Here is a 27889-nt window from a genome sequence, read left to right as displayed (position 1 = left end):
TGTGATTGACAGGTCAGATTCATCAAAGTCCAGATAGAGTTCCGACAGCGAGCTAGCTTTTTTAGCAACATGTTCCACTGGGAAGACACATGAGAGGATCAGACAGCGGCCATGTGCCTGAGATCGCTCTGAAACACTGGGTTATTTTATTATCAGTGATTCACTCAATGAAGTAGTTTGATTACTTAGTCTCATCACCAGAGTCTGAACTGTCTTAAAATTAGTGATTTTTATTACCTAGTGTCGTCACTAAAGTATAATGTCACTAAAACCCTGCAGCTCTCAGAACCATCACAGGCTCCAGTCAAACTGACTCAGGTGGGACTTGATCCCAGAACCTCAGAGAACACGAGAATTTGTAAGTCCTGTGATTTAACCACTCAACCACATCAGGACACAGAGTTTCTTTGTCATGGATTTATTTAACTCCTCTTCATAGATGCACAGTTCATTTTGTTCAGATTAAACACATTTAACTGGAGCTGTTCAGAGGCGGCAGTAGCTCAGTGAGAAGAGCCCAATGCTTAAAGTGAAGAGTCCACGATCCAAAGGTTTTGAGTTTGATACCCACTCTTTTATAGTGTTGCTTGAGTAATACTAAATTTCAATTGGAAAGACTTGAAAGCAGCAGGTGGGATTCGAACCCATGACCACAGGGCAGCAGAGTCCTCTTAAAGCCCTGTGCTAGAACCACTGCACTGTATCTGCACACTCTCTCTCACTGTTATGAGTTTGTTTTACTTTACTTAACAGATGCGCAGTTGATTTTATTCTGATTAATCACGTTAATTCCTTTCTTTCCTAAACAGCAGTAGCTCAGTGATTAGAGCTCTTGTCGTCCATAATCCAAAGGCTGTGAGTTCCATTCCCGCTCAGTTGGCAGCTCTAAACTACAGCTTCATTTGAGTCTTACTAAACTTCTGCTCCTCACACAGCTGACAGACACTTAAACCTCCGACCTCAGGGCTGAAGAAGCTTCTTAAAGCCCTGTATCTGAACCGCTCGACCAGACTCAGACAAATAACTCACAGACACGTGTTTTTGCTGATGCATTTTTTTATATTTTGCTGATTCTAATCTACGGACTATACTACGATACAGAGATATATGAGAGACATGCATGTACTGTACAACGGCCAGGACGACAAAACAAGAAGCTTCACATGAACCGCTCTGGGATTTACATACAAAACTATCAGAACAACTAAAGTGTAAAATCCAAATCCATGTTTTCCTTTTTTTAAATAGTTATTACGAATTAACTGTGAACTATCATTTATGCTTTAAAATGTGTTGGGACTGCATTATGTCCGCACTTTCCACATGATTCAGTTAAACTCTTATTTTGTCGTCCTGGCGTCTTTACAAATCCCGACCCTCCCTGAAAAAAATAAAACAAAAATTGATCCCCGAACACAAATTCCCTTTTTTTTGCCAATTTTTTTTCATCCACAGGTTAAAAACTCGGCACGATACAAAAAACCCTATTTACAAAAACATGGAGTCGGTGTCAATTATTTACAGCACATTGGTATTTTCACGGCTTTGTCGAACGAAAAAAGAGAAGACGCGGTGATGTAATTTGGCGGTTATTGTGAGGATGAGCTGTTTTTCGAAAGGGAACAGTGGTGATAGAAAAATGCTTGGACAGTGGTTTTGCTTGGAGTCCCCTGATTGGTCCCATTCATTATTATGTACAAGCTTTCTACAAACAAACAAATAAATACGGGCGCTGCTGTCACGGGGTCGAACCTCCAACATGTTCGGTTTCGTGGCGGATCAAATGGAAAACACTGTGGGAGAGAATGTGTTTTGATTAAGACCTCGTGGCTCCACCGTCGTCTCAGGAGTCTTTAAATGTCATTAAAGCAGAACTAAGCAACTAGTTTACCTTGATAAACCCTTCCCTGGGGTAATACAAGTGTTAATGGGATGATTGGGGGGTCTTTTATCTCCCCCTAGTGTCTCGGAGTCACCAATACACACTAATGGAATCAGGAAGAAGAAGCTAACAGGCTAACGGGCAAAGCTAACTGAAGGCTAGCACCACTTAAACAGTATTTACAGCCAAGTCTGAGTGAAATAAATGATTGTGTAATTGTTTGTACAATATCCCTCTGTCCCTTTGTGTTTCCTGTCAGTGAAGTATTTACTCTCACGGACAATTAATGAGTAAAAAAACTCAACGTGCTCCGACACCTGCAGTGGCGCTTTCTGGCCTCTAGGGGCACGAGTTACTTAGTTCTGCTTTAATATGATTAATGTTTGAATTCTACTTTAACGTCTAATTCTGCTTTTTTTTCTTTACAGCACATTCTGTGGAGGCTAAAGGCTGTTAAATATCATTAATCTGAGCAAAAAGAACTGTGCTCATCCCTAACCTCTTAACCAAGTGCATTTCTTCCAGTTTCATTTGAAAGCTAAGACCTACAAACATAAGCTTCTTCCTTGTTATGAATGTCACGGTTTCATCCTGTTTGCTTCTGTTTTCATCATGTTTTTCGTTGCTTTTTGACATGTTTTGGTCACATGTTTGTGGCTTGATCACAGTTAACACAATGAGTGCCATTATTACAAAACCAGACCCTGTAATGCACCTTATGTGTGGTTTTGTAGCTCTGTGATGAACAAGAAGTAAAATAAATGAGGATCAAAAACTGGACATTTTATATTTATTATTGCTTTTCTTTTCTTTGTTGAGTCTGCGGAGTTGTGGTGTTGTGCAGTGAACAGCTGTAGAGCCGACACTTCTCTCTCGCTCTCTGGAGCGTTTAACAAAACATTTCTCTGAGTTTTTAAATGGTTAAAATCGGTCCAAGGACGACTGAGAAACATCCTGTTAAAGTCTTTAATCCGAGAACCAGGCTGTTTAAATGCACACGCCATAAAAAGAGATCGAGAACACAGTGTTTCAAAACATGTCATGTTGTCGTTGAAAATATATTTAGGCATTTGCCTCTTCACATAACATTAGTGTCCGTCCAGAGAGGAGATAATCAGGAAGGAGAGAGTTTCATAAAACACAAATTATCTCCAAATCTAAAAAAAAAAAGTGTGATTTTGATCAAAACTAGCCTCTGTTTAGCTTAGATTTCTCAGGAACTGAGACACGTGGAATTAAACTGTTTTCACCTAAGGAGAGCTTAGATTTTCCGCTTTCAAACGAGCCACAGCATGAGTCCATAGATATAACATAGAATACAGTGGCGAAAAGAAGTATTTGGCCAAAATCCAAAAGACAGTCTATGGGAAACTGGCCAACAGTGTTAATTTTGACAACATATTTTAATTTAGTTTTAGTCTTAGTCTTTTGACTAAAATGTAATGTCATTTTAGTCTAGTTTTAGTCGACTAAAATTGCATGTCAATTTAGTCGACTAAATTTAAGACTAATTTAGTCGACTTTGCATTGATAATATTCATTATAATCATATTTAATCTTGTTCCTCTGCTTCATGGAGCTGCTCCTCATGAACAAAGCTCAGAGCTGATCCTTTAGCAGAGAATTTACATGATCTGAGGCTCTTTCAGACGGTCAGTAGAAGTTTGGATGATTTTAGTCTCTCCTTTTCATTTTTATTTAGTCTGATTTTAGTCGACTAAAATATCTGGACATTTTAGTCACAGTTTTAGTCTCATAAAAAACGTTTAATTTAGTTTTAGTCCAATTTTAGTCGTCAAAAATTTCACTTTGACTAAAATTAAGACTAAATATTTTAGTCGACCAAATTAACGCTGCTGGCCACATACTTTTTTCCCCACTGTAGCTGTGGTGCTACAAATATCATGAAAAATGGTCTGGATTGTTGGCACTCACTGTGTTAACAAAAATGTGATTAAAAACGCCAGTCCAGAAACTTTCAGATTTGGATCAGGCTGAGCTGGAGAAAATGCACTTGGTTAATGGGGTTAAAGAGGTCGTGGGTTCAAATCTGTCGCAGTGATAAAAGAAACACACTGAGGTTTGAAAGGACTTTGTGTTTACGTTTATCTAAGAATCTAAATCAGTGCTAAGTGAAAGTATCTGGAGTTTCCCCCACGTGACGGCAGCAGCAGCACAAACACTACAGTTCAACATCCATCATCCAACAGACGACACAAGTACAATCCTTACTTTTTTGGCGCATTCAAATAAATATGCTTTTTTTTCAATGCTCGGAATATATTATAGACAGATTTCACTTTATTTTATTTTTTTTCCTTTTCATTTGCAAAAAAAGTTATTTATAAAAAACATACTATTCGATATTTTTTTTGTGCATATATAAATAAATATGCGATTTTTTTTTCTTCCTCGTCGATGCTTCGTAACTATTCTACACAGACAATTCGCCGTAAAAAATACTTCCCGTCCTCGTCCGGGACTCTCTGAAATGGCTGTAGTTTTCGGGTTGTTGGATGTGAAGGAAAGCGAAGGCACTGGGGGGAAAGTTTGGAAAGTTTCGGACGGGAAACGACAGCTTTTAACAGTGCATTGTTTTGGGTTATAATACTATGGCGTTTTCTTACTTTTTCGGAGGCAAACTTGGCTTTTTCACGTGGACAGAGCGAGTAAAGACAGAGATGAGATCAGAGCAGGGAGACACTGCAGACGGGAAGCACATCCACAGGTTTAATGCTTATTTAGTTTAATAATTATCAGGTTTATTTCAGTGAGGAGGAAATGTTGGGCAGAAATCAGCTTTTGTTCAGTTATCGTCTCATGAAACTGAGGTGAGTTTAGTACGAACTGTCGTCATAACTGTGAGAGAAATGCTCGACATCAACGCTAACATGAAGCTAATTGACGTGATATTTTATGAAATTAGCAAACCAAAATTTAGCTTTTGAGATGCTAACTGCAAATTTAAATGGTTTGCTCCGTTAAACGCTAATCAGTGATAAAAGGCCGTTTCTATTGGGTGTCATCTCGTGGGGCGGAGCCTCCACAGAGCTTGATTGACAGGCCCTGGAGCCAGTCATTGTACTGAAAATGCTTCCAAATTTTGGGCTGATAAACAAAAACCAGCGTGGTTATAATATTTCACCTCCCCCAGCGTGGTCACATGGGTCACATGGGTCACATGGGTCAGAGCGATTTTTAGAAAAAGAAAAAACTCTTTGGAGCCAGACTTTTAAACTGCTCTTGGGACATTTAAAGTCTCATTAGAATCAATGCTCCCAAGTGTCTCTTGGAGCCGCCTCTGGCCACCAGGTGGTGGTGTTACAGCAATGTCAGCTCCCCACCATAAGGACCATACAGAAGCATGTTCCTCACCCATTGGTTTCTTTAAAATAATAATAATAATGATAATAAGCCTTCATTATTAAGAATAATAATGAAGGCTTATTAAGGCTTATTAAGAATAATAATGAAGGCTTATTTTAAAAATAAAAATCTGTTCATTTTGCCTGGAGAAACGGTGAGCTGTATTATTATAATTAGGTGTAAAACAGTTTTTGGCCTTTTATCTGTTGTTATTTCAGCAGGAGATTCAGATAAAGTTGTGTTTTTTGTCTATGGAACAGTTTGAACCCAGAAGTCACTTATTATTGTGTGTATTGTCACACTTAACAGACGTATTGCAGGGTTGCAGGTGACATCACAGCGTTCTAAAGGCCCAGAACATAATATAGAGGTAAAATTATTTTGTTTTTGTGGAACTTTTTGGTCTTATACAGGGAGATCACGGACCCAGTGGACCCGATATTAATGATCATTTTTGTAATTCATACATTTTCTTTTTACAATAGGAAAAACTGCCCCCCCACATGGGAGTGTGACATCATCACGTTCTACAACCCAGCAATAGACATAACAGTTTGAAACTGTTTGCCTCCATCTATGTCACTTCCTGTCAGTGTCTAATAAGGAAGTGAAACTATAAAGATCACAATAATGATCAAACTTAAGAAATCTTTTTTTTTTTAGCAAGAACTGTGTCTAATGTGTCACATGCACTTTAAAGCAGCTCCTACAAACAATAAATTAGTTTTACAATCTGGATTTTTACAGATTTTCTTTCAGTAACAGCTAGTTTTGTCCATTTTGATGCAGGAAATATCTTATATCCGTATGAATGAATGAAACAAAGGGGAAAGTTGATGAAGAAATGAGTTTGAGTTTTTTCCTTTTCCACTGCAGTGTCTCCCCTCTATGTTAATCTACGTTAAGGCTTTTAATTGGGATTATTTTTTTGCTAATTTGACGTCGACCTCTGTTCACTACGCGTGGGCTCTGTACGTCAAGTTTTTTTCCAGGTAGCGTGGAGAAAAGGCTCGCAGGCGTCCAGAAGGTGGCAGCAGAAGTCGTGCGGCGATGAGATGATGAATATGGCGAGGTCAAAGTTGAGAGGTCGTCAGAGGAGGGAGGCGCGCTGCCTGTCAGAAAACATCAGCCGCCTCTGCTTTCGGATCTCTGGGGGACAAAGAGCTGCTGTTAGAAAATAAAACAATATAGTGAACATTTTACACTGTGCAAATGTATCAGTAATAATGACAGGGTTCACACAGAAAGAATCACGTCAAATTTAAGGCTCAAACTTGGCTGTAAATACTGTTTAAGTGGTGCTAGCCCGCAGTTAGCTTTGCCCGTTAGCCTGTTAGCTTCTTCTTCATGATTCCATTCGTGTGTATTGGCGACTCAGAGACACCAGGGGGAGATGAAAGACCCCACAATCATCCCATTAACACTTTATTACCCCCAGAAGGACTACGGAAAGGATTTATTAAGGTAAACAAGTTACTTAGTTCTGCTTTAATGCCAGTTTTAATGTTTTTTATTGATATTTAAGGCCTTGATTTTGGCAATAATGCTTTTTAATGCCCTGTGGAAATCCTCCATGAAGTATTGTTTCTGTTACACTGAACCTAAAACAAGTGACCCTTAAACTCATCCCTGTGGCAACATTTGGATTCTATGAATATCTTCAGAAAGTGATGAACAAGTTTGAACCACAGCCAACATTTTAATCTAGTGGCTTCCTTTTTCATAGTAAAAATAGTACTTAAGGGGAGACACTACAGGCAAAACTAAATTTTTTCAGTTTTCAGGTTTTGGGCCAAATTGGTCTCTGAACATATAAGCTTTCACCCTGAAACAGAAAATATACCTAATCTTCACAATAACATGTTTAAATATTGCACTGATTCAATGTTCCCCCATAGACTTATATGGGACAATGCAATTTCAAGGGCCTTTTTCTCAAAACACATTTTTCTGACATTGTGGCGACACTATGTCCACGTCAGTCGGACCTAAAGACTTCACATTTTCCAGCCTTGGACTGAACGATATTTGGAAGATTTTTTCTGAGGGATTTTTTTATTATCTAATTCCTAGCCCAATTTATTGAGTTTTGAATGTCAAAAAATAAGGCAAAAATTTAATTTTTACAAATGTTTCCACTAAAAAACAGCTTACTTTAAAACAAGATAAGATATCCTAAATCCTCATCCTAAAACTAATTCATCAATAAAATGAAACCATAAATTTGAATGTAGCTCTATCCATTATTCAGATTTCGTCGCCGAAAAGGGCATTTTTAGGCATAAAACACCTTGTTCTTATATGAAAAGATAAAATGACAGAAATCTTGCAATGTATTTTTTTCTCACATTTATGCCAGTGATCGACAGCAAAAGTTTCAAATTGATATCTGTAAAAAAAATAAAAAAATCCTATTCACCTGCAGTGTCTCGCCTTAAGTGAATATAAAGCATGAAGTAGAAAAGTCCTGCTGTGTGTAACTTAAACAGAGCACCAATAAAGAGTCTAGTTTGGTACCTGTGCGGTGGGTGTGTCCTGTCTGTCCTGTTCTCCACTGTGTATCTGGTCACAGTGACCTCAGCAGAGCTTTCGGACTGTGAGAGAGCGCCTCCTGCTGGCGGCTCCTCGCTGAAGGACAGCAGGCTCCGCGAGCGCACTGCGGACACAGATACTCAAGGTTAGACTCACACTTTTCATTCTCGTTGGTGAAAAGGCTGAAATCAGGGCTCATTCTGTCGACAACATCTTGATGGAAGAGTTACAGTCAAAGTACCGTATTGTCCGGACTATACGTCGCAAAAATGCACAATGAAGAAGAAAAAAACATATATGAGTCGACTTTTTTCAGTTACTGAGGAACATGACATATCACTCACACAAAATATGGGAATATATCAGTCATTACAATTCAAGTAAGTTACAGGAGCTTTGTATGAATGAAAAAATGCCCCAAATAAAATGCATCATGTAAATCAAGCTGAAAGTTGCTCTATAAGATCTGCAGTTGTGTGTAATGGGGAGAGAAAAGGAAATCTTTGACTGCTCAGTGGCATTATTGCTATTTTGAGTTTATATTTTGCCAAAAGTGACTCAGAGGTAACTCAAAGAAGTGTAACTCAGCTCCATGTTTGAAGCAGTGATATGTAAAACTAACACATTACGTTTTTAAAGCTGTAATCACTAATATACAGTATGTTGTGTCTTTGTGGTGTTCTTATAAACCTGTATGTTCTCTTGATGTAATTAACATCTTAACTCCCGCCTGAACCGAGAGCATTTTCTCCAGTTCAGCTTTACCCAAATCCTGTAGCCAGTGTAACACCTAATTTGAAAGATCTACAAAACTCATCTAAATGGCTCTTTTTCCTCACATTAGATTTTTTTCAATCATTCATTGGGAGGGTTTTCAACTCATTTTTGTAACTTTTTTGTAATTTTTTGGTCAAATAGTAAATTTGTTGTCACTTTTAGTCACTTTCTGTCATTTTATTGTCCATTTTGTGTCTAATTTTGTGTCTAATTTTTGTCACATTTTTGTCACATTTTTGTCATTTTCTTTGTCATTTTTTAGTCAATTTTTGTGACATTTCTGCCACGTTTTCTTAATTTTTTTGTCAATTTTTTGTCAATTTTTGTCTGTTTTTTGTCCGTTTTTTGTCATTTTATTGTCCATTTTTTGTCACATTTTTGTCACATTTTTGTCCATTTTGTGTCTCATTTGTGTTAATTTTTTGTTACATTTTTGTCACATTTTTGTCATTTTTTTGTCATTTTTACGTCCATTTTTGTGACATTTCTGCCACATTTTCTTTTTTTTTGTCAATTTTTTGTCCATTTTTTGTCCATTTTTTGTCACATCTTGATCATTGTTTTCGTCTCAGTTCTGTCGCTATTTTCTCACCTTTTTTCCAGAAGCTTTTGGATTGGGGTAAAGCCAAACTAGAGAAAATGTGCTCGGTTCAGGTGGGAGTTAAGGGGGGAAATGAACACTGGTTTGAATGAAAGGCTTTGATTTTTACCGTGGCTGGTGGTGTACAGCTCCGCCGCCGGCTGCTGCTGCGAGGACGAAGGCTGCGATGAAGAGGAGGAGGAGGAGGAGTGAGGGAGGAAGGACAGAGGAGACACACAGGGAGACAAGGAGCCTAAGACCAGGACAAAACACAGCGCCACCATCTGCACACACAGGGCAGCAGCACATTAACATGCTGCAGAGTCTCCGCAGCAGCAGAACAGGGGAAGCACTCTCACCATGAGGCAGGTGCCGGTCTGAGTGGACGCCATTTTACAGGAACGAGGGACGACCTTCCCCGAGATCAGAGACTGGAGCTTCTGCAGCTGCTGGAGAAGTGACCTGCACAGAGACACAGGACAGAGCTTAGAGTGGAGTCCGTTAACTCAAAGAAAATGCCATATTAGATCATCATGAAAGTGTCAGTTAAGCATACATTATATAAGTCAATTTTTAATGTCAACAACCTTTGGAAAACTGTGAAAGTTGATGCTACAACGCTCTGTGATTGAGAAATACCAAGAAGCCACAACAGTGTTTCCTTAACTTTGCCAAAGGAGTGAAACAGCGCCCCCAATTTGACGCTGGTGGCCAAAAAGTGTACTGCATCCATGTTTATCATTGAGAATGAATGGGAGAGAGTTGGTATATTAACCCCTTAACTCCCACCTGAACCGAGCACATTTTCTACAGTTTGGCTTTACCCCAAAAGCTTCTGGAAAAAAGCTGTGAAAATAGCAACACAACTGAGACGAATACAATGATGGAAATGTGACAAAAAAGTGAAAAAACATTGACATAAAAATGTGACGGAAAATTGATGAAAAAGTGGCAAAAATGTCACAAAAATGACACAAGAAATTGACAAAAAATTGACCAAAAAATGACCAAAAATTGACAAAAAATAACAAAAAAATCATAAAAAAAATTACAAAAATGTGGAAAAATTTGACAAAAAAATGACAAAAATGTGACAAAAAATGTGACAAAAAATGACAAAAAAATGACAAAAAAGTTACAAAAATGAGTTGAATACCCAACAAAATAATGATCTGATGATGAAAAATCTGCTGACGTGAGGAAAAAGATCCTCTCGGTTCAGGCGGGAGTTAAGAGGTTAAACCATATGCGGCGCAAAAGTCACGTTTTGATGCTGTTGTTCCAGGGACAGAATTAAAGGAAGTGACTTGGTTGTTTCAGCTCAAATAAATGATAAATACAAATTTTCCCCATTTTTTTTGCCCCATGTTTCCCAATTTTTCACACAATATTTTCCAAATTATTTCTCATTTCCCGAAATATTAGATTTTTTTTTATTGCTAGTATTTTCTCTATTCCCCCCTATTTTCTACTTTTTTTTGCCACCTTTTTTTTTTCCCCCAAATATTTTTTTATTTTTATTTTTTTTTTTTGGATTAGTCATTTTTTATTTTAAGGCCAGGCAGATTAACAATCAACATTACATAAATGAATAAATAAAAAACAAATAAACAAATTAAAGTAAGAGAAAAAATAAAATAATTTTTTTTAACACATTTTTTCCCCTCCATTTTACAACATTATCTGTCAGTTTTCTTCTTCTCGATGACAAATATTTCAACATAGAGTTCAGGGATGTGATGTCATACCGCTAAGCATCATGGGATTAGCAGCAATAATAAACTAATGGAGATTTTAAAAGGTATATTACTTTTTTCTCCACTTTTTATACTGTTTTAAACTCATGTGAGTCTATGGAAAATGTATGCTAACAGCTGCAAAGATGGCCGATCTCCATGGCAACCGTGGATCTTCCCGAACTCTACACAGGTATCAGAATAAGCATTGTTCTTGGCCTGTATCGTATAAAAGTGAATTCACACAGGGATATTCCTTCCCTCTGGTCTGGAGAGCAGGGAGCTAATGGTACGAGGCCTCTGCACTTGTAATGACACGCCTCGGCCTCTCGGTGGAGCCACAGCGCTGCTTTACACACCTTTAAAATCCACTGAGGCGAACCAGTTTCACCAGTTTAAACCAGCTCCAGCCCAGGGCACCGTTTACCACCGACTGGGTGTATCTATAATTTCTATAATTTCTACCTTTAGAAGCAGAGAGAGGCTTTAAGTATCGTCATCTGCGTGAAATAAAAACACGGGGGACGCAAACTGTCTCCGCGGTTCAGGGGGAGCGAGCCACTTCCAAGCTCTGATGGGTGTTGTGTGAAAACAATGCGGCATAAATACAAGATTTAACCATTTACGGACGGTTTGCATCTCTAGAGTATTCTGGAACATGTGGTTATATTCATTTATCTCCTTTTTAATTTGCCCCAGAATGATCATATCAACTATGTGCCCCATTTCTTTTACTCACAGAACTTTCTCTCATTGATATATGAGATTTGGGGTCAGAATACAGTATTACAGGCTATTCCAGATGGTAACTTAGGTGCAACAGGCCCGTCACTATGGCAACGTTTAGAGATCGTTAAAGATACACGATAGCCACAAATATCGATATTTCCCAGTTTGCACTCGTTATTTAGCACCTGCTCGTCTGTGGCAAACCCAGAATCACCAAAAAACTGACTCAAAATCAGCTCAAATTACGATAATTGAAGCACTTTTAAGTCATTTTTGTCCAAGATAAGATGCATTTTCTCCATACCTTAAGAAACAACCAATGACAATTTGATCTGTTCACTTTGAGCAGTGAAACACGGTTATACTTCAATTTTTTTCAACAAAATAGTGACAAAAAATCAACAAAAATTAGACAAAAACGTGCAAAAAAACATGGCGACAATGCAACAGATAAGTTACGATCGCTTCTGTAGGTCTTAGCTTTTAACACAGTGAGTGCCAACAATCCAGACCATTTTTCATGATATTTGTGGCACCACAGTGTGTTCTATGTTATAGTTATGGACTCATGCTGAGGCTCATTTGATAGGAGAGAATCTAAGCTCTCTGTAGGTGGAAACAGTTTAATTCTGCGTGACTCGGCTCATGAGAAATCTAAGCTAAACAGAGGCTAGTTTTAATCAAAATCACAGATTTTTTTTCTAGATTCGGAGATATGCGTCTTTTATGAGACTCTCTTCTTTCTGATTAACTCCTCTCTGGACGGACACTAACGTTATGGGAAGAGAAAAATGCCTAAATATATTTTCAACGACAACATTGTTGACATGTTTTGAAACACGCGTCTTCTCAATCTCTTTTTATGGCGTGTGCATTTGAACAGCCTGGTTCTGGATTGAAGACTTTAACAGGATGTTTCTCAGCCGTCCTTGGATCAATTTTAACCATTTAAAAACTCAGAGAAATGTTAAAATCTCAACTGTTTCGATCTTTCCATGAGAAGCCGCTCTGCTTTGTCAAACGCTCCACTGAGCGAAAGAGAAGTGTCAGGTTTACAGCTGTTCACTACACAACACCACGCCCCCTCAGACTAAAAAAGAAAAAAAAGAAATGCCATAATATATATAAAATGTCCAGATCGTGAATCACAGAGCTGCCAAAATCACACATGAGGTGTATTAGAGCGTCTGGTTTCACAATAATTTCCGTTTTTGGCACTTACTGTGTTAAATGAGGTGTTGCATCGACCTATTGGCTTAAAAACGCAGAAAAACGAGACAAAAAAAGTAACAAAAAAACATTGAAAACACAAGAAAAAAGCAATGAATGCGTGAAAAAATAACACGTGTCGGAAAAGCAACAAAAACACACAAAAAAGCGATGAAAAACCAACAAAAAGTATCATAAATGCAACTGAAGCATGACATGTGGTGACAACGCCACAAAAAAAGTTAAGATCAGTTTTGTGGGTCTTAGCTTTCAAATGAGGAGTTACACTGGCCCATAGGCTGTGAGACAAAACACAACAAAAACAAGACAAAAAAGCAACAAAATAAAAAAAAAGCAACAAAATAATGAAAAAGAATTGGGGTTTGCTGCTTTGATCCATCATTCTCTCAAATTCGATGTATTTTGTGATTCCTGTGATGTTGTGTGCGTTCTGCTGACTCGGGTTTGCCCATTGTTCTCCCTCGGGGCGACGCTGGTGCGGTTTGGAGGGAGGGGGCCACAGAAAGCTACTGTTAACTCAGATTTATTTAATTACAAGCTATAAAGCCCCAGCTACCCCCCACCCAGAGCTCAGGCCAAATAACAGGCTGTGAGACAGTGTACGGGGGGGGGATCTGACGCACTTCGGGCTCAGTTTAATGGTTCAACTATAAAGTGAAACAATACGAGGGGCGTGAGGAAGCGGAGTCGCAAACAAAATCCTGGCAGTTCCTCTGAAGCGAGCTCTAGATAAAACATATAAGAATAATATCATAAAACAAGTGTTAATGGGATGATTGGGAGGGCCTTTCATCTCCCCCTGGTGTCTCTGGCCGCCACCGGGTCGGAGTCACCAATACACACTAATGGAATCAGGAAGAAGAAGCTAACAGGCTAACTGTGGGCTAGCGTCACTTAAACAGTATTTACAGCCAAGTCTGAGTCGGTAATGATTTTAATATAATTTAAATTGTGGTTGATGCTCCGGGGTTTGAGGTCAGAAATTTGCATGTCGTCGATGTTTGAATCTGTTTGTTGTCGTCGTTTTTGTCTTGTGTTTTTTTTTATCACAATAAATTTTCTACTATTACTACTATATTTTTGTCACTTTTTAAAAAAATATTTTCGTCCTTTTTTTTCTGTGTTTTTGTTACTTTTTTGTCACTTTTTTTTATTTCTTCGTCACTTTTTTTTTTATTTGTAATTTTTGTGGCTTTTTTATCGCATTTTTCATTGCTTTCTTGTCATGTTTTGGTCACTTTTTTAAAAAAATTGGTCGTTTTTTTTAAGTGTTTTCATTACTTTTATGTCACTTTTTTGCTATGTTTTTGTCACATTAAAAAAAAAATTTAGTCAATTTTTGGTCACTTTCTTCAATGCTTTGTCATCGTGTTTTCGTCTCTTTTTTCCCTTTTTTCACCACTTTTTTAAATTTTTCGTCAGTTTTTTTGTCACTTCTTTTCTTTTTTTCTTTTTTGTATTTTTGTGGCTTTTTTATCGCATTTTTCTTCGCTTTGTTGTCATGTTTTGGTCACTTTTTAAATTGTTTTAGTCACTTTTTTTAAGTGTTTTCATTACTTTTTGGTCACTTTTTTTTTATTTTTCCGTAAATTTTTGGTCACTTTTTTCAATGCTTTGTCGTTGTGTTTGTCACTTTTTTCCCTTTTTTCACCACTTTTTTTTTTATTTTTTCGTCAGTTTTTGGTAACTTTTTTTGTAATGTATTCATTACTTTTTTGTCACTGTTTTGCTATGCTTTTGTCACCTTTTTTTTCTTCACTTTTTCGCCAATTTTTTATCACTTTTTTCAATGCTTTGTCGTCGTGTTTTCGTCACTTTATTTCATTTTTTCACCACTTTATTGTTGCTTTTCCGGCGCATTTTTGTTCCGTTTTCATCCTCGTTTTCGTCGCTATTTTGATGCTTTTCTTTGAAGCTTTAGATTTGGGTAAAGCTCAGTTAAGGTGGTTCAGGAGGGGCTCATTCACACTTCCCAAGACGCAAGAACTTCTTGTTTTTGCACCCTGACCTGCAGCCACTTTTGCCTCGTCGCCGTGGAAATGTTGTCGTTTCTATGGCGACAAGGCAAAAGTCCATCCAGTCATATCCAGCATGATAAGAGTATTTATTACCTGTTTGCCGTCTCCAGATTTTCTACTTTTCGCCACAAATCGCCATTTTCCGACGTGTAGTTGTCCACCCTGCGGGAACAAAGCATCACATGATCAACATCTCCTCCCTTTAGGACGCTCTGACTTCAGAAGGTCCACCTAAACCGCTCTCTGTCTTCAGAAGGTCCACCTAGACCGCTCTCTGTCTTCAGAAGGTCCACCTAGATCGCTCTCTGTCTTCAGAAGGTCCACCTAGACCGCTCTCTGTCTTCAGAAGGTCCACCTAGACCGCTCTCTGTCTTCAGAAGGTCCACCTAGACCGCTCTCTGTCTTCAGAAGGTCCACCTAGACCGCTCTCTGTCTTCAGAAGGTCCACCTAAACCGCTCTCTGTCTTCAGAAGGTCCACCTAGGCCGCTCTCTGTCTTCAGAAGGTCCACCTAGACCACTCTCCGTCTTCAGAAGGTCCACCTAGACCGCTCTCCGTCTTCAGAAGGTCCACCTAGACCGCTCTCTGTCTTCAGAAGGTCCACCTAGACCGCTCTCTGTCTTCAGAAGGTCCACCTAGACCGCTCTCTGTCTTCAGAAGGTCCACCTAGACCGCTCTCTGTCTTCAGAAGGTCCACCTAAACCGCTCTCTGTCTTCAGAAGGTCCACCTAGACCGCTCTCTGTCTTCAGAAGGTCCACCTAGATCGCTCTCTGTCTTCAGAAGGTCCACCTAGACCGCTCTCTGTCTTCAGAAGGTCCACCTAGACCGCTCTCCGTCTTCAGAAGGTCCACCTAGACCGCTCTCTGTCTTCAGAAGGTCCACCTAGACCGCTCTCTGTCTTCAGAAGGTCCACCTAGACCGCTCTCTGTCTTCAGAAGGTCCACCTAGACCGCTCTCTGTCTTCAGAAGGTCCACCTAGACCGCTCTCTGTCTTCAGAAGGTCCACCTAGACCGCTCTCTGTCTTCAGAAGGTCCACCTAAACCGCTCTCTGACTTCAGAAGGTCCACCTAGACCGCTCTCTGTCTTCAGAAGGTCCACCTCGGCCGAGAAAAGGCTTCACCCGACCTGACATTTCCGCCTCGTGTCCTCGTCTCTCTGATTCTTCCGTGAGTGGTTCGTCATCGTGTGTTAATCCTACAGAAGCTCCACAAATCCCCATTTTGTTCCTAATCCCTCATTTTTCTCAGTGTCTCCCGTCAATAACGCTCGGCCGACTCGCCGCTTCAGAGTGACAGATTAGCCGATAATCCGGGTTTAAAGACTGAGTAAAGAAAGTGGGATTTAGCTTTTCGAGGGTTTTTCTGCCTCCAGTGTGAATGAAATGTGACAAACCAAGGCCAGGGGTTAACGGATAGAAAAGGTTAGAAATCGAGGAGTAATGTCGGACGCAGACCTGATATGAAATGAATAAGATCAGCCGCCTTTTACCATCACACACACTACGTGATTCTTTTGCCAGATCCTGCAATAATTTTCATAACAGTGGCACAAACAACTAATTAAAGTGATAGTCTGGAAGTGTAATGTTTTCCAAATTTGATAAAATGTGCAAAATAAATCACCTAGTCTTGCATTTTGATGTAACATAAATAATGATATATATATATAATGTGTTGTGAAGTCCCGCCTTCCCGGATCTCAGCAACTAATCAGAGTCTAGTATCCTCTCGCATTGACCAATGAGACGAGCTTTTCCTGTGAACCAGCCTGTCAGGTCCAATCAGGAGGAGGGAGAGGAGCTTGATGGTTTACTTTTTGGCAAATTGTGGCAAAATTAAGGACATTTTGTGCAAAAATGGGACAAAAATAGGGAGAAAATTGGGAATAAATTGGGGGAGAAATGGGGGAAAAGGAAAATATTAGTAACAAAAAATTAGCAAAAATTAGGGAAGGAAATTGGGGCAAAATAAAATGGTGTAAAAAAAATTGGGAGAAATGGGGCAAACATTGGGTGGTTTTTGCATGTTCGGGTGCTCCGGCTTCCCCTACCACCAAAACATGTACAATAGGTTCCCCTCTGGAACCAGGACTCCCCTGAAAAAGAGATTCTTAATCTCCATGGGACTTTCCTGGTTAAAGGGACTACACGGAGTTTAAAAATGTTAAAGCTAAGTATTTTCCTCCCCCTACATGTTCCAGCCATGTCCTAATGTGTAGAATGAGCTCAGACCTGAGAAGGTGCAGTTACATGTATGACCTGAGGTGGCAGTAGCGAGTATAAAATGGCTAACTTGCATCTAGCCCCCTTAAATAAAGGTCAATAAAGCCAGCCCTGATGTTTTGTAGATTGAATTGATGAGAAATGACAACGGCAGCTCCTTCCCTGTGTTTAAATATGCTTTTGTAACTATTATTCTGTGCAACTACAATGATAAAAAGCTTTATTATCATTGGAAAAAAGTCTAAATAATCCGATGAGACAATTTTCCAGAACTCACTTTTTCTCCAGACATTCCACGTACTCCTTTTTCTTCCTCCGACTTTCCTGAGCTGAGATCTAGAAGGAGACGGGATGATTTATTTCACGTTCACACAAACAAACATGTGGAGAAAAGGCGACACGGACCTTGTTCTTGATCTTGCGTCGGACTCGTTTCAGTGCCTTCTCCTCGCTCTTGGTGAGGGGCAGTTTGATGGGGACGGGATAACCCTCGGCCACCAGCGTCCTCTTCTCCTCCTCGGTCAGGATCAGCGGACCCGAGCCCTGCAACTTCTGCAACACACAGGAGGGAATCAGACGAAAAGAGCTTCAGGAATGATTCTCTCACATTGTTAGAGCTAAAGTGACTCGCTCAACCTGTTTTAAAGCTCAAGTTTGTAGGAAATTTTCGTCCATTGTCTCCAGTTTGGCTCTACTGTCTAAAAGCCTAAGGGCCAGTTAAAGCCTAATTTGAAAGCTAAGACCTACTGAAACTGATCTAAACTTTTTTGATGCATTATCATATTAATGTCACGTTTTTTCACACATTTTTGCGTTTTTTTGGGGGGTGTTTCATCACTGTTTTGTGGCTTTTTTGTCGTGTTATTGTAGCTTTTCCAGCATATTTTTGTCTAACTTTTTACTCTTTTTTTGGTCATGTTTTGTTGCTTTTTTTTTTGCAGATTTTTCATGTCTTTTTCTTCTATTTATTTTAATGTTTGCTTCTTTGTTTTCACTTTTTTGTCTCAGTTTTGTCAATTTTTGTCATGTTTTTGTCGCCTTTCCCCGGGCATTTTCAGTTTTTTTATAATTTTTAAAATGTTTTCATTGTTTTTTTTGTCATGTTTTTATTTCTTTTTTTGTCGCAAATTTTCTTCTTTTTTGCCGCTCTTTGTGGGGTTTTGAGTTTTTCTCACTTTTTTAATGGATTTTTTGTTGCTTTTTAATCACTTTTTTGTCGTGTCATTGTTTCTTTTCCGGGATGTTTTAATCCCATTTTTGTCTAATTTGTATGTTTTTTGACACGGTTTGATTTTTTGTCTCTATTTTGCTTCTTTTAAGACGCTTTTTTAATAGTGTTTTTGTTGCTATTTTTAATGTATTATTGTTGCTTTTCGGGCATGTTTTTTTGTCACATTTTCGAGTTTTCTTCACTTTTTTGTCATGTTTTGTTGCTTTTTTTGCAGCTTTTTCATGTTTTTTTTTCTTCACTTTTTTTTTGCATTTTTGTCGTTATTTTGCTTCTTTTAGTTGTTTTTGTTGCTATTTATTTTAATGTTAGTTTCTTTGTTTTCACTTTATTGTTTTAGTTTTGTCAAATTTTTAATGCTTTTTTTGTCGCTTTTCCCCACACATTTTCATGTTTCTTTATGCTTTTTTGTCAAGTTTTCTTCACTTTTTTGTAATGTTTCATTGCTTTTTAGTCACTTTTTTGGCCATGTTTTTGTCGCTTTTTGAATGCGTCATTGTTGCTTTTCCTGTCTCATTTTTGTGGATTTTTCCAATGTTTTTTTTTAACAACTTTTTTGTTGTGTTTTTAATGTTTATTTTGTGCCACTTTTTCATGGGTTTTTATTAACAATTCTTTTTTTTTGCTACTTTGCTTCTATGGTTTGTGCTTTTAAAGTAAAAGAACTTACAGGTAATGGCTGGTAACTGGTTAAATATCTAAACTTTCCAAATTTCTCTGTTTACTGGATCTGATATAAATCTACAGAAATGATAAATGTGTAATAAACGTGTAATATCTTTGGCATTCATGACATTAAAACTGAATTAAAGTCCCCATTGTTTAATCACTAAGACCATCATATATATTTATCTCATATTATCTTTTGTTCCAGATCAGATCTCTCGTAGAACCGTCCCGGTCGCTGGAATGACGCCGTATCACTTTCTCTAATTACAGGACTCCTGAAACAGCGCTGGAGATCATTTTGCTGGTGTGTTCTTCAGATGCTCCGCACTCAGACAGCGACAGGTCTCTCGAGTCGGAGTTAAAACAAAGCCTGGTTTAGTCGAGCTGAGTCACCAAATTACAGAGGGGCTGATTATAGCCCCGGGAGGCGAGGCCGGCGCAAAACCCGACCAGGTTCAAACACGACTTTACACTTTTCAATGCTTTTACAACTTATGTCTTTGGAAAAAAATCAGCCAATAACATCAGAGTTTTAAGCTAAAAGTAAAGTTCTATTGAGCCTGGTTTTATTGACACAGACTCACTTTTCTGCCCAACATTTCTTTATTAAAATTGCTGCAGCTTCACTGAAATAAAATGATAATTATGCAGCTGATGTTATCTATTTAAATAAAGCATTAAAACCTGTCAGATGCACTTTAAGCCCCTGTTTTTCCCCTCTTCAAGCCCGGTTTAGTCCCCCTTAAGCCCTGGTTTAGCCCCTGCCTAGTTCAAGTTTAGCACCGCTCTAGCCCTGGTATTGCCCCTCTTTAAGCCATGATTTAGCCCTAGTTTAGCCCTGGTTTAGCCCATATTAAAGCTCTGGTTTAGTCCCTGCATAGTTCCAGCTTTGCTGCTCTTTAGCCCCAGCTTTGCCCCTCTTTTAGCCCTGGTTTAGCCCCCATTTAAGCCCTGGTTTAGCCCCTGCATAGTTCCAGTTTAGAACCTCTTAAGCCCTGGTTTAGCCCCTGCCTACTTCAAGTTTAGCCCCGCTTTAGCCCCCCTGCATAGTTCCAGCTTTGCTGCTCTTTAGCCCCAGCTTTGCCCTTCTTTTAGCCCTAGCTTAGCCCTGGTTTAGCCCCCATTTAAGTCCTGGTTTAGCCCCTGCACAGTTCCAGTTTAGTCCCCATTAAGCCCTGGTTTAGCCCCTCTTTAGCCCCAGCTTTGCCCTTCTTTTAGCCCTAGCTTAGCCCTGGTTTAGCCCCCATTAAGCCCTGGTTTAGCCCCTCTTTACCCCCAGCTTTGCCCTTCTTTTAGCCCTAGCTTAGCCCTGGTTTAGCCCCCATTAAGCCCTGGTTTAGCCCCTCTTTAGCCCCAGCTTTGCCCCTCTTTAGCCCTAATTTAACCCTGGTTTAGCCCCCATTTAAGCCCTAGTTTAGCCCAGCATAGATCCAGTTTGGCCCCTCTTTAGCCCCAGCTTTGCCCCTCTTAAGCCCTAGTTTAGCTCCTCTTAAGCCCTGCTTTAGCCGCTGAAAGCCTCCAGTTTCACTCCCATTGAGCCCCTGGTTTAGCCCCAGTTTAGCCCCAGATGAACTTCTCTTTAGACCCTCTTTATCTCCAGTTTTGGCCTCTCTTTATCCCCTGTTTACCTCTGGTTTATGTGCTTTCCTCCTGAGCTCTTAGGACCGTTTAGCCTCCCCAAGTGTTGCAAACATGAGCCAGAATAACTATATTTGCAGCCACACGAAGTGCAAAGCGATCCATCATTTCGGCCACTTGATGAACTCACGTGCGGCGCCGTGAGCAGGGGGGAGGTGGAGATGGCGGCGGACGCTCCCGTGGCCCGCCCTGGTCTCTGAGGCGGGGGCGAGGAGGGCGGCAGGGACCCGTCGCTGTCGCCGTGGTTACTGCTGGGCGGGGTGGGGGGCAGCTGCAAGGACTCGTCTGAAACCGGGACATCAGACTTTAGTTTTAGTTTAGTTTAGTTTAGATCTATACTCAGATACACTGCACTCACCGCTGCTGAGATACTGCCCCATCGGCTCATCTTTAATCGACAGTGGCTTCACATCCTCTGCGCTGTGTTCCTATGACGACACAAACAACAACACAAAACAACTTAAAAACAACAAAGTGTCTCATATTAAAGCACAATAGACTTTATTCAACTTTTAGCCAGGTTTTAAGGTTGTTCCCTCGTCAAAAACAAACCTGGAGTAGGATTAGGCTCACTTTGGTCATTTCTTCTACTTAGTCCGGTTCACTCTGAAATTTGTTTCCATTTGCTCTGATATGGAGAGTAAAAATTGAAGTTTGGCAGAAATTTACTTAATTTGGCAGAAAATTACATCGTTCCAATCAAAAAAGTCAATGAAACCCTTTGTCGTATTTTTCATGGAGTTGCCGTAGCGACGACCAGAACTCCCCATTCACTCTAATGGGAAAATTGTATAATTGCACAATTTTACCAAATGACAAGGGCAAATGGAAACATTGCCCTTGTCCAACATCCAAATGCTGGATCCTGGTTAAATAAAGGTCAATAATAATAATAAAATCCGGATTATAAGGCGCACTTTATTTAATAGTTTGGCTGAGGGTGCCGATGCTGCATTCATGTGGACTGTGGAGCTCGTTTTCCTGAGATGTGACATCATTGTCCCCAGTAATAAAAACAGTCTTTAATCATTGATTAGCTAAAAACCGTAAATGCTCTAATACAGGCCGGGGCCTTTATTTACTCAAGGGCATCTCGGACCAGGCCTTTATTGGAACCAGGCCACAATTAGAGACAGGCCTTTATTTCTATTTGAGCAAAACGGACGACCAGAAAAATGAAGAAAAACAAGATTTTTGTCCATTTGCATCTAAAATATTAGGTTCATTTATTAATTAACATTTCAAACCCTCTCCCAGCGGCCGGAACATTGGCGCCTTTTATTTTGTCGGGACAACAGGAAGTGTTTCGTTGCTGTTAGCGGAGCTTTGACATCAGTGTCACTGCAGGTTTCTGTTTCGTTTTTACCGCGGACCGGATTATTTGTCGTTATCTTGTGTAAAAGGCGAGTTCAGACGGAGCGTTTGTGTTTGTGATCGATCATGAGACTGACCCGAGAGAAGACGAGACGCTCGCGCTGATGGGAAGAGTTATTTTGAGGCGTGGGACTGACCTGCACACGGAGCAGCTGGACGTGCTTTGAAGACGCGATGGCGACTTTATTAAAACCTTTTGTTGCCCTGTTTCCAAATATAGTCACTGGAGGTTTGAAAAGTGGCTAAATCTGTGTCAAAGTTACGCTCGGATCAGCTCCTCCGCAGCGTCCCCCCTCGGCCCGGGTTCCCGTTTGTTTACTTCCTGCACGTGAGTTTTCATTTACACCAGTATGAGACAAATTCCTAACATGGGGAATATTTCTACCATTATAGTTTCTAATAAAAGCCCCGGCCTGTTTTAGAGACCGGCTTTAATTTGGGTATTCAACTCATTTTTGTAACTTTTTTTGTAATTTTTTTGTCACTTTTGTCTTTTTTTGTGTTTTTTTTTTGTAATTTTTTGGTCAAATTTTGTCACATTTTTGTAATTTTTTGGTAATTTTTTTGGTCACATTTGTGTCATTTTTTGGTCACTTTTTTGTCAAATTTTTGTAATTTTTTTTGTGAAATTTTTATCACATTTTTGTCACATTTTTGTATTTTTTTGTCACATTTTTGTCATTTTTTCGTCCATTTTTTTTTTCAATTTCTTGTGACATTTTTGTGACTTTTTGCCACTTTTTCATAAATTTTTCATCACTTTTTTGTCAAAGTTCTCTCACTTTTTTACTCCATCATTTCCATCATTGTTTTCATCACAGCTTTTTCCCAGAAGCTTTTGGACTGTGGTAAAGCCAAACTGGAGAAAATGTGCTCGGTTCAGGTGGGAGTTAAGGGGTTAACACATGGCTTAAAGCTCAATAAAGTTTAACGCAGATAAAAGAACCCGATCATGTACTGACTGTGTGTTCCCAGTGCGGCCCCAGCGTCTGATCCTCCGAGGGCTGGGTCTCCATGGCCGGGCTCAGGTCGGGCTCCTCTTGCTTCACCAGGATGGTCGACAGGTCCTGGTTAAAACTCCACTCGAACTCTGAGGGAAAAGAGGGAGGGTTCAGGTCAGTACATGCAAAAAGAGGCAGGAAAAGGGGTTTGTCTCCACTTTTTCATGGGTTTTTTTAGGCCGTGTTTGCAAAAAAAAGTGTAAATCTGTCACATAACACTGCAAAATCACAATAATTCTCCGATAAATGCTTTTAAATGCGTCGCCTCGTCCGCCTCGTGCCGCATGTTTTGTGTTTAGCGTCGCCTCGTAAAAGCTAGTCTCCCTTTAAGCCCCTTAAGACCGGTCTGACTCTGACTTTTACGGCTCCAGGAGCTGAGGCGCGGCGGGTCTCGCTCCTCGCCCGGGTTTAGGCCTTAATGATCGGGCCGCGGGGTCCGTGATGGGGGGCTGTTTGTGATCTCTGCGGGGGGCGGGGCTATCAAAGCGGCGGAATAGGAAACAGTGGTAAAACCTGCAGCGTTATCAATGGGTGACTGAGAGAAAGGCACACGGTATGTCGGTTGTAGCAGTTATAATAGAAGTAGGTCACAGTCTGAATCTAAAGGAAGATTTAAAAACGTAGTAATTGCACAAAAGCTCCTTCTCCTTGTCTTCACCATTTCCTGCTCCCAGTTGCTCACCTCATTTATGATCAAACTCTCTGCTGTAGGGCTGAAACAACTGATCCTGACTCCTGTCATGTCCCGGACAGTTCCACTGCAGCCTCCAGTCACTACAGCTCAGCGGCTGAACTCTGGAGGTTCTCAGCTTTCAAAAGTTCACACAAACTGTGTTCATGAGCAGCAAACCAAGTTCAGCTGTAGAGACCTTTTTAAAGCACCAAGATCCTTCTCAACACGCCCTGAAGCGGCACTACTTCAGCTTTATGTGGGAAAAAGATTGAACGAATACAATTTTCATACGTCTTTCACAGACATGGTTTATTTTCTATGATTAATCAAATAATCTCTTGGCTGCCAAGCGATTAATCGGAGCCCCTCAGTGCTCAGATATTACAGTGCCAACCAAAGGTTGAAAAATGTTGACCAGTTGAAAAATGACACACACAAAAAAACACATTTTTCAGGGTTGGATCTAAACAAAGTTCCAAGTAAGATAAGATAAGATAAGATAAGATAAGATAGAAAAGCCTTTATTGATCTCACGATGGAGAAACTTATTTGTTACATTCAGCTCAGGTTGTGCAAATAGGCAGGAAATGTAAGGGGAAAAACAATTAAATAGTAAATATCTTATATACAGTGACTACAATGACTTTGTGTGGACAAAAAGTATAACCAGTAAATAATAAAGTTAACAGATTGTAACAAAAAATATCATAGTCGGTGTTAGTACTGCAGGTTTACATCATAGTGCACGTGGTCGATAAAGTGATGTAAATACAGGGATTATTGCATGTATTCTGCAAAGGGGTTATTGCACATGTTTCTTCTCAGTCTTGTTGTTCAGTCTGACAGCAGAGGGGATGAAGGACCTGAGGGTGCCTCAGTCTGCCACTGAAAGAGCTGCTCAGCTCCTCTACAGTCCTGTGCAGTGGGTGGGATGTTGTCCATGATGGAGGTGAGCTTGGCTAATCCCCTCCTGTCGTTCACCTCCTCCACAGAGTCCAGGGGGTCCCAGGACGGAGCTGGCCCTCCTGACCAGCCTGTCCTTGTAGAACTTCAATATGCAACAAGAAGTAATGGATCTGAGACAAAGCTGCAGGAACGGCTTCATTTGGGTCGAGGATCGTCCAGGGTCTTGATGGACCGGATCAGCGCTGAGGACATTGTTTTGAACCTTCCACTTGACTTTTTTGTTCCGTAACCCTCTGGGTCTTTTCAGACACTCTAAATGATGAATGAAGTCTGACTGAGTGACGGCGCGCTGTGAGAGGCCCTGCTCATGCAGCTCAACAACCCAAACCAGGAGCTCTTTGTGCCTTTGCCATCAGGACGTCATGACAGTGTGACTACCTGACAGAAAATGACCCTGAATCCACATTTTCTCACAGATTTGCCCTTTTAAAGCATGTTAGTAAGTAAGTGCTTTATTACTTACTTACATGCTTTAATCACGTGGTCCTAAACTTTTGATCAGCTGCAAAAACAGACTATTTCAGTTCTCTCTAAGCTTTTTGTGGTCTCAGTCCCTTTTCCTCTTGTTGCATATTGAAGTTCTGTTTGGAACCTTGTTAAGATCCAGCCGTGCAAATGCAACTGGTCTTAAACCTTTGATCAGGACGGTGTTGGTGAAAAGCAGTTTTGTAACATAATGAGTAACTTCTCCAGAGCAGAAACATGTGAACATAACCAGTAACGAATGCTCCGCTGCTCTGACACAGGTCTCTCCCCTCATCCCGAGCCCTGGCCTGAACTATTTGCTGTTTCATGTTAAGAACCTGCTCACCTCCCGCTGAACTCTGACATAATGTATTTGAAGAGTGTTTTATTATCTGGGTCTCGGCGAGTCCGGGCCATATGAGCGGCGGCGCAGGAGCAGATGGGGTCGGCCTGGATCCAGTCTCTGTGGTATTTTGGCAGAAGACGTCACAGGCGAAAAGATACTCCTGATGCTCCGGAGAGACGGGATCCCGACACATGCGGATCCACCATGAGATGAATACACTACTACCCAGAAAAACGAGTTAATCTGACTCGATAAACACTTCTGTGAATGCACAACACTGAGCCAAAAGGGTGGTTTAATATCGTGATGCATCTACACCCCCTTCTCCGAATCGATTTCCTTTTCAATGCACTTCTTCATCTTTCAAAAATCGGCACAATCACGAGTGGCCCCCGCCGTAAATCAGGCTTAAGTCGGTGAATATTTGCGAGCGAGGCAGAGTTTCCACTGCTCCGTGCGGCTGCAGAGGCTAAACATGTGCCTGGGAGAGAGAGTGCGGTGGGTGGGCAGGGCTGCAGCGGCGCAGGGCTCCGGGATACAAGGGAAAAGCGGAGGAACGAGGGCTTGTCGTGCACATGGAGTAATCACGGGGTAAAGGTGATTGGTTGGCTTCGACTCGCACGGCGCCTCACGCGGGCTCGCCTCGCGGGGCTTCCACGATTAGCTGCGATTTGGGAAATTAAAACTCATGTGCTGTGTTTTGATGATGCAAATGCAAGAAATGATGAGGGATGTGACAAAACAGGCAACTTTTGAGCAGGAATAGTCACCGATTTCAGCCAAAACTGCAACTTTTCATAAACTTCTGCAGCAAAGAGAAGAAATAAATGTCGCTTTTAATGTTTTTTAATGAGAAATATCACGAAACTGAGCGTGAGTGTCTCAAACTCTCTTTTACTTTCCACTTTTGAGTCTTCCTGTCCCCTCGTTCCACCTGGTGATGTCACAAGGTGGTGCTCGGTCTCCGCTTCAAAGCATGCCTCGCTAATGGCTCGCAGCAATTGCCTTTTGACCCTTTTCCAGCTTTCTTTGCTCACTGCTCACGAAATACCACCGATTTCTTCTACTTTTCAGGTTGTGAGACATGAAATAACAAGACAAATGTATCCAAAAAGGACAAAAACGAACTAACTTGTGTAGTGTGCTTTTAAAAGTCTGAACAGAGCCTAATATCGAGAGGATGCACTTACAACAAACTTCCAAACAAACTTCATAGCCCAGGTTTGACACTCGTTTGGCTTCTGTTGTCGTGCTATAACATCATGTAGCCAAAGTGGGGGCGGGGCAAGACCAGGAAGTGGATGTCGGGAGCTGATTTCAATTTGATAGATTTTTATTTTTGTAAAGTTTTCACAGGTTACACTTCCCGGATTTCTGCAGCTAATCAGAGTCTAGTATCCTCACGCGTCGACCAATGAGACGAGCTTTTCCTGTGAGCCAGCCTGGCAGGTCCAATCAGGAGGGAGGGGGAGGAGCTTTATCTTTACTTTTGAAAATTCTGTTCCTGCTCTCCTCATTTTGCAAACTAAGAAGGGCTTTCTAGACCAACAGGGGAGGACTTTCAAATTTCACTCTATCTCTCCTCACTTTGCAAACTTACAGACTATCACCAACCACTATTGGCCAGTGGTTGGTCGATCTAGTCCAAATATCTCATAATACTCATGGATATAGAATAGTATGTGTTTACATCTCCTGTATTTGGACGTACCCGCCTCGTGCTCCCAGGTGACTGACAGGGCGGGGCTCTGGGGGGCGGAGTCTTCACTCACAGAGTAGCTGTGCTCAGCTTGAATATCTGCAGCGACATACGATACATTGGGGATCAGTTTGGACCCATTTAGTCCAAGACAATTACGTTCAATCCAGGTTTTGGTTTAGGCTTTGAGAACGGCCAACTATGGAACTAAATAAGATTTCTTTTGTCGTCATGCAAGTATTTCATTTTCTACACCTCTTCTCACAGTAAATTCTCAATGAAATGTTTGGATTAGTACAAACATTCTAGAAGTTTGTGTAGTAAACTATGGAGGAGAAAATTGGACTATGGGAGGCAACAAAATTACAAACTGAAGGTGCAGCACAGTCGTCTGTATGAAAGGGAAACTCTTCACTCTTATTATAGTCCTTTCAAATGAGCAACAATTCCTATAGTGCCTAAAGTATCATTGCCTTAACCTCTTAACTCCCGCCTGAACCGAGAGGATCTTTTTCCTCACGTCATCAGATTTTTTTTCCATAATTTTTTTGCTGAACTTTTTTGTAATTTTTGTCCCATTTTGTCCCATTTTTGTCATTTTTTTTGTCATTTTTTGTCATATTTTTGTCATTTTTTTGTCAATTTCTTGTGACATTTTTGCCACATTTTCATCAATTTTTCATCACTTTTTTGTCAATGTTTTCTCACTTTTTTGTCACATTTCCATCATTGTTTTCGTCTCAGTTTTGTTGCTATTT

The 27889-nt window shown here is 40.4% G+C and overlaps 2 protein-coding genes across 6 annotated transcripts in view; one reads left to right on the top strand and one right to left on the bottom strand.

Annotated features, from left to right (window-relative positions):
* tgds (TDP-glucose 4,6-dehydratase) overlaps positions 1-27889 on the top strand; it is a 305863-nt gene that overhangs the window by 221792 nt on the left and 56182 nt on the right. The window lies entirely within an intron of this gene.
* Positions 6200-27889, bottom strand: part of creb3l1 (cAMP responsive element binding protein 3-like 1) — a 47566-nt gene continuing 25876 nt past the window's right edge. For 2 of the 4 annotated variants that reach the window (XM_079582049.1, XM_079582048.1), the window contains 11 exons: positions 27144-27230; positions 22944-23071; positions 20966-21035; positions 20738-20892; positions 17478-17624; positions 17350-17408; positions 14944-15012; positions 9497-9599; positions 9268-9421; positions 7766-7904; positions 6200-6397 (listed from right to left, as the gene is read on the bottom strand). In XM_079582049.1, coding sequence (XP_079438175.1) covers positions 6364-6397; positions 7766-7904; positions 9268-9421; positions 9497-9599; positions 14944-15012; positions 17350-17408; positions 17478-17624; positions 20738-20892; positions 20966-21035; positions 22944-23071; positions 27144-27230 — 1145 coding nt within the window. In that variant the 3' untranslated portion in view covers positions 6200-6363. The remainder of the gene's footprint in view (positions 6398-7765; positions 7905-9267; positions 9422-9496; positions 9600-14943; positions 15013-17349; positions 17409-17477; positions 17625-20737; positions 20893-20965; positions 21036-22943; positions 23072-27143; positions 27231-27889) is intronic. The other 2 variants (XM_079582051.1, XM_079582050.1) reach the window with 2 other exon arrangements.

This window comes from Gobius niger (assembly GCF_951799975.1).
Source record: "Gobius niger genome assembly, chromosome: 23".
NCBI classification, from domain to species: Eukaryota; Metazoa; Chordata; class Actinopteri; order Gobiiformes; family Gobiidae; genus Gobius; species Gobius niger.
Note: the sequence above shows the minus strand (reverse complement) of the source record. Positions and strands in the feature narration are given on the sequence as shown.